We start from the raw sequence: 6,958 nt of genomic DNA, 5'->3' as shown, positions 1-6,958 counted from the left end.
GCTAGCTAATCATTTGTTGAAGTGCGATTTTTGCACGCCGTTAAATAGCGGGACGTCTTCTTTATACAATGTGGGTCTTAAATATTTTTTTTCATTCAGCCGTTTTCGAGAAAAGCGACTTTGAAAAAGTTCCCCCCGGCCTTGCTAAAAACGTTTTAAATATTTTATTGGCCAGCGTAATGCAAAATTTCAAGTGGGATCGATTATAGCGCTCAATTTGCTGTCCTTCGGTGTTAAATCTGGTACTGAAGTTTTGAATCTTCAGAAATCAAAAGTACATTTTGTTTTTGGACATTTGGCAACTAGAACCATTTTGAGCTACGCTGGAGAATCGTACTCGTGTTCTTCCTGAAGCAAGGATTATCCCGTTTCTTTGCAAGGGCGTTTCTTGGTGCGCGACACAGACCACCCGTCAGCAACCTTACTACTAGCCGGGACAGTTTCCTGGCCATCGCGTCCATCTGTTTGTGTAGCCTCCCCGGCAGTCTCAGTCACTCCGGTAGTCTCTTTTGCACGCTTTGCTGTTGCGATGACAGCTTCGCGCTCTCTCTTCTTCTTTTTGAACGCAGTCTGACAATCTTTCTGAATATGCTTTGCTCTGCGCGTGTCCTCATCGTTCGGCGGGTCGAATAATGGATCATTTTGGCTTTTCAAGAACAAATGGGCGGACCTTATTGTAGATGGTCTGAAGCTTCTCAAAATTTGAAAAAGGGTTTGGCAAATACTTTATGTGCGCTGTTAGTAGGACGTGTACGCGGGCAGCGTCCGTAGTGATGCCATCGTACTCGCGACGAAAATCCTGGGCCATTACAGCTGAGTCCGGACTCTTGCGGCATGATCTGCTTCTTCTCCCCGCTTGCATTTTGCGATAGCGAACACAGGAACTGCTCCAGCTCCATAGCCTTCCTCTCCAAGCACTTCTTGTCAGAGGGGTCCTCTCGAATAAGACGCGTGACGATCTAGCGAAGATCTCCGTCAATCAAATTGATGCTACTTGCCATAGTACTGGAATCCCCGTCAATTTGACTGTCAATTGTTAAGATCTCGCTACCACACGAGCCTTCACCCTCTGCGTCTGGTCCTCACTCGCCATCTTCACTGGCATCTTTGCTTCTGCCTCTAGTGTCATTGGGATATTCGTCGCGAGCTACTATAGTGTCATTCTCTGGGACCGTGACGGTGTCTGCGAGCTCCTTCATTGCGGCCGCTTACCACTGACACACCTCCTTTAAGTTTAGAGATTTGACAAAATCCGCTCTCCTGGGAAAATCACTTAAGTGTGAAAACCTAGGGTCAGATGTAAAGGCGATTATTTCAAAAAGTCAAAAATGTTAACTAGCATCAGTTTGTTTTACGGGGTCTCAAATATAACAAAAGTTTCCTTTCCGCCTTTTCGGTCAATATCGATGTGACCTACCGCCGCGGTGTTTTTCTCGTAGATCCGATTCAACGTCTCTGAGACCCTGTCTGAAAGAGTCCTGCCCGTGTCTTCCTCGCGCTACAATTTCGCTAACAGATTATAGACATCAATCATATCCGGCCAATGTAAGTGTAGTACCAAATGAAGCGGAGACTTTTTTCCCTAGAGAGCCCAGCCTTTCTAAGCATGTTCACCATGTTTTTTCGACATTTTGTAGCTGAAGACGGGTCTTGGGTAGACGCATGAACGCCGATCGTCGAAGGCTATGACTGTGCCGATTGTGGCAAGCCGCAGAAAGACATTAGCCTGGACAAAATAAGAGGATCACTTTATTAGCTAGAAAAACCCTGATACCTTTAACAAACCTTAGCTGGACACCCAATCGAGCGAACGTGCTGGCGTGGACTTTTTCCTTCCCCCTGCGTTTGGTGTTTGCCGCTATATGTGCTCTCATAGGATACAATATAGTAAGGGAAAGACTACTCATGGTATAGCTCACGCTCAGGGGCTGGCTCGTCTCTCTCCGAGTATTGTGCATGGACTATCGGGAAAATGACAAAATGTGAGTGGATACACTAAAGTTGTGACAGAAAGTTAAAGGTGTGCCAAAACGTGAGCAAAGTGGGGTCGGTATCGCCAGTAGGTGTACCAAGTGAAACCCGCGTCAGTAAGTGAGGAATTTAGGGAACACACGTCACAATGTGTGCTCCAAATGATTGAATGGCTGAAACAAGGTGGGCCGGACTTAAACCCAAAACCTGTTGTATACTAGTGTTCGACATGCGTATGAGGACCCAAATCTTACACTCTTGTGGAATAGCACACTAAGTATCAGACGACATTGCCTGAACAGACTCAGCGAATACCGAGAGGAGGCGCGTGCCTCGATGGCTCGTGTTTCGCTCTCGCGTGCCTCCAAGACATATCGGCAACCCGACCGGCGACAGTCAGCGGGCGGCACACGCCGGCGACCAGGAGTAGCCGGTGGCACGCGGCTACTGAAGCAGCAGTAGGAAGGACAGGTACTGCTGCCGCAGGAGCTCGTAGATAAGGATAGTTTGAGGACTCTTTGACTAATCCCACTTCGCAACTTGGTATACAGCGCGCAGTACGTCATAACTCTTAAGTCCCAAAGCCACTTATTACGACTGAGGGACGCAAAATGACGGAGGACATCGACGACATCGCTGATGGATTGGACAGCGGTGATGAGGAAATAACTATTCAAGTCGGAATGACTTTTGATACTGCTTCACATGCTCTTCATGCTGTTCAAGACTACGCCTTATCTCATGGGAGGTCTGTACAGTACGAGTTTTACGTGCGTGTCTATACTCAGTACTGCGACCTCTGCAGCATAACATGGTTTCATGCAATATCAGTGTCTGGTGAGCCACAAGAATACACCGCTCCACGCTAGCCCCCTGAGTCAGAATAATTAGCGCGAGTTAACCTGACTTTCTCCTTGAGTCAGAATAACTCGCGCGAATTATTCTGACTTTCTCCTTGAGTCAGAATAACTCGCGCGAATTATTCTGACTTTCTACCCGATTCAGATTAAGTCGCGCGAGTTAATCTGAATTATCTGAGTCTGATTCGTTTTGAACGGCTGGTTCCGATGGCCAATCCCAAATTAAGGGCGCGATGTCCAAGCGCACGTGCACCCAGCAGACGCTTCGCGAGAGCTAAACGTCAAGGAGCCTACCCTGCGGGGATAAAAACAACAGTATTGGGATAAACTAGACTGGGGGTTCTGTGATTCCCGGTATCGTCTCCCAATTGGGATTGGCCAACAAGGGATTTGCTGAATGCCAAGTTGCGACAGTAAGTGAGTCGGTACGAAAGCTGTGTTCACCATCTTCGTCTGTGATCATTTTACACTTTCTGTCACAATTTTCATGTATCCACTCACCTGGTGTCATTTTCCCTGGACTATCCGGTTACGCGCGGCACGACTGGCAAACGTCCTTTTCACGTAGGTCTATACCAAATGATTTATACTTACTACAACCCCGCTCATATGACCTCAGCTTACGGCATACTTCTCATTCGAACCTGGCATGTCGTCGCGCTGTACGTCTTCAGCGTAGCAGTGAATGCGTCTCACGTCCCGTGCGTCTCGCTAATGAGATGTGACACCGAAGTATGCACGTCTTCTCTGCTTCGTCGGAGGACTCCGCGTTTGATTCTGGGTGGGATCCAGCCTCGTTCTCGAAGGCATACTCTTCCGGCGCTTCGTTAACTGCTGCGGATTGGCACTTCTTCGCTCTCATTGTGGCTCTGCTGGTCCTGGCACGACGATGTCGCGTGTTGTGGAGCTCGGAGATTTCTGAATGAGCCGTAGCCACAAAAGCTGACACGTAATATAACGTTTGCATCAAGGCTATCGAACGGCGTGTTTTCGAGGCTTCCATTAACCGGGTCTCTATAAGCAATTCCTAAGATTGTGATATACTGACGGCTTCTCTTGTTGTGTAATAGTCACTCTCATCTTGATGCACTTACCAAAACGCAGTATAGTCGCCACTCCCCTTTTCAAATTTGCAGGGCTCTCTCTTTTCGGTCAAAGTAGCACGATTTCGAAAATACCACCCGCTCATCCGGATACCTCCTTATTTTCTCTGACATAAATTTTAGAGCGTCATTTTTAAAAAACGAACTCGTAAAAAATCTTAGCTACATAGGACGTTTTTGGTAGGCGCGGTAGCCGCCTCTGCTACCGTGGTTCCGAATTGGTCGGACCAACAAACGGGATTCATTAAAGTAACACCGGTAGTGATCAGTAGCACTGGAAGCGCCTTTTCGTAAATTACGCGTAATTTACTTTGAGGAAGATCGCCTCCATGAAAGGTCGGATTCTCCACTCGTGAATTCATCCTGAAAAGGCGGCTCATCATTTCGAATCTTCCTGCTCGAGCTCAAGTCTGGAGAAATCTATGACCAGGTAAGCTCGATCAAGCTCATGTCTGACGGTAATTACTAAGATTTAGTTTGTGTGCGGAGTGAAGGACTGCGTGACTGCTGTAGATGACCAAGTGATTGCGAGGATGTGGAACTAACTTGGCTCAATCATTCCGTTACCTCGGGCGAGGGCGAGCAAACGCGAGCGCGAGCCTCCCTCCCTCCATACACGCTCTGCCAACGCTCGCCGATCTGGCGGGGCTGTTGTAGCGACCGAGCGCTGCAACCCGTATATTGTCTAGACACGGTGCCTGATGATTACTAACGCGCGAGTGGCTTCCCAATTCTAGCCTATTAATAAGGGTTCACCTTCAACTGTCTGCATGCTATCGTGGAATAAACATGTATGTGTGGAGGATTTTCGATTGCACAAATGATGTTTTGTTTGTGAACAGCTCTTGAGAAGGATCTTTTACAGATTTTGCTGTGTCGGTTACAGCTTTGGAAAATAAATTTATTCGAGCGGTCGCTTGCGACTCTTGGTTGAAAACGATTTGAAGCGGCCAACTGGATGTACACGCCAACACATACTCTTCATTATCGAATTTGTCAAACCTATTGGTGGTGGCTGTACTGTGGTTGGGTGCGCAGCTCCACGACAGTAATATGCACGACACCAAGGCGCTGCTGGTGTCAAGCGCTGCCAGACACAGTCGTGTCCTCGCCGCTCCGTCACATAGTGTCGGATGCTCGAGGTTAGCCAGTTTATTAGTTTTAAAGAGGTGTTTGCGCAGCGGCGAAAGAATCTCGACAGACATTGTCGTGGGCTTGACACGCAGTACGCGGCTACTTATACCAAGGCGGTGAACACGTACCCACAGAGCTATAGTCCAAAACGTTTGATGGCAAGAGCACGTTGTGGAGTTCTCGGCGGTTGGCAAGATCTTGGCGGCCGCGACTGTTGGCTAGCTTGCAAGACAGCTTTGGTCATTTAAATATTTTACCGTAAAAAAGGTGTCAGTGATACTGATAGGTAACACTGCCAGTGCTCAATATTGTGAGCTCTACTCCAATTTGCGGATCGCGGCTGCTTCAATAGACCATGACCTTTCGACGGCCAATTACAGACCTATTATATTGACTATACGAATATGCAGTCTTTCACTCTTTTCGAGCTAGTTCTGAAGCTTCCGCATTCCTCGGAGGGCAAGGTGCGTGCTGCCTTCTAGCTTGCTACCTAACATCATGCGCTCTCAAAGTCGTACCAAGACCGTTCTCAGCCAACACGAGGATCTCCGAGATTGACGCCTCCGTCGTCAAACGAAAAGGCCCGCTGGGTACAGGAAGATCACCAAGGCTGACGTCCTTTCGCGCTGGACAAGCATCCGACCGTAGCACACAGTAGAATACCAACGATTGACGTCGGCTGTGTCACATCTTGCCCCAGTCTCAGCTATGAGACGGTCACCGCGCCGTACACCTCCGACAGCAGCGCCGGGTGAACATTCACTGCCTTCCTGCTGAAATTTCTGTACTAGCTAGGTACCTTCAAATTTCGCTAGAGTGAATCATCGCCACGACGCTCTTCCTGATCGATACGGTTATTGCCACGTCCTGGGATACTGACGCGGCTGACGTAGAGGCTTCTTCGTTCTATTTCCGCTAAATGTTCGCCCGATTATCAATTTAGCAATATACCCAGTTGCGTATAATGGATTCTCCTTTGCAGACATTCTGCGCAAAATGGGAACGTGCCGGCTCTCATGCAAAGGGCCGAGTAGTCGAAAATGAGAGCGAATGGTCGGTGGCTGTACCATCAATGGAGGATTGGACCAAACTTATGCAGCTCAAGTCGAAAAGACACATCGTAGACTACACAAAGTCGCAGCACCAGCTGAAACATGGCTTACAGCTGTGAATGGCGAGGCTGTAGTCCTTGGTGTATGAGTCCGGAGCTCGAGCCCTTGACAAAGCTGTACTTGCCGTGTGGTGTCGAGCAAATGCGGCGGCTTGCACAAGAGGGAGCTACTTTATGATAGGTTATTACCCCTTAGTTCCCGCATGTTGGACCGCTCAACATAACGGGTGTATCTTGTTTTTGGGCATCTATGTTATGTTGGAGGACCAACATAAGCGAAAGTCATACTTGTTTTTTGTATTGGAACAGATCTATTGAGATCGGCATACTGAAGTCAAAGTAGTATTATGGGTTCAAGACGAGCCATTGCACAGGGCTCGGGGTTTTGGATCAAAAGTGTGACAAAGTAAAAGCACGCCATTCCCGTTTAAACTGGTGGCCGCCAGCCCAAATCTCTCCTCATCCTTCAATTTCGCAGCTTGCACGTAAGACCAAAAGCGATGGTCGCTACGGCAGGTAAAGGGCAACTCGGGCGGACACCACGGACCACGGAGCCAGGACACACTGCAGGAGAGACAAAGGAGCGACACGCGTAGCTGCTGACCAAGCTCAGCGATCGACACCGCCGCCATCTTCTTCGGGACAGCGCAGCGCTGAGCCGATTTGTGGCGCTTGCAGAGCGCAAAGTGGTGGCACCACGTCATCGTGACGGTACTGCTCATGCGTGCCTATACATTGATGAAAGCGGTAGTGCTGACTCTGTTGTGTTGTAGGTGCTC

The 6,958-nt window shown here is 48.6% G+C and overlaps 1 protein-coding gene across 1 annotated transcript; it reads right to left on the bottom strand.

Annotated features, from left to right (window-relative positions):
* Positions 1-695: 695 nt before the first annotated feature.
* PITG_15951 (uncharacterized protein) lies at positions 696-1,958 on the bottom strand (the record flags this gene model as incomplete). The annotated part of the gene is made up of 3 exons (XM_002898120.1): positions 696-959; positions 1,418-1,498; positions 1,920-1,958. The coding sequence occupies 3 exons, from the start codon at positions 1,956-1,958 to the stop codon at positions 696-698; spliced, it is 384 nt and encodes a 127-aa protein (XP_002898166.1).
* Positions 1,959-6,958: the final 5,000 nt, after the last annotated feature.

The sequence above is a fragment of the Phytophthora infestans genome, genomic scaffold (assembly GCF_000142945.1).
Source record: "Phytophthora infestans T30-4 supercont1.39 genomic scaffold, whole genome shotgun sequence".
In the NCBI taxonomy this organism is placed as follows: Eukaryota; Oomycota; class Peronosporomycetes; order Peronosporales; family Peronosporaceae; genus Phytophthora; species Phytophthora infestans.
Note: the sequence above shows the minus strand (reverse complement) of the source record. Positions and strands in the feature narration are given on the sequence as shown.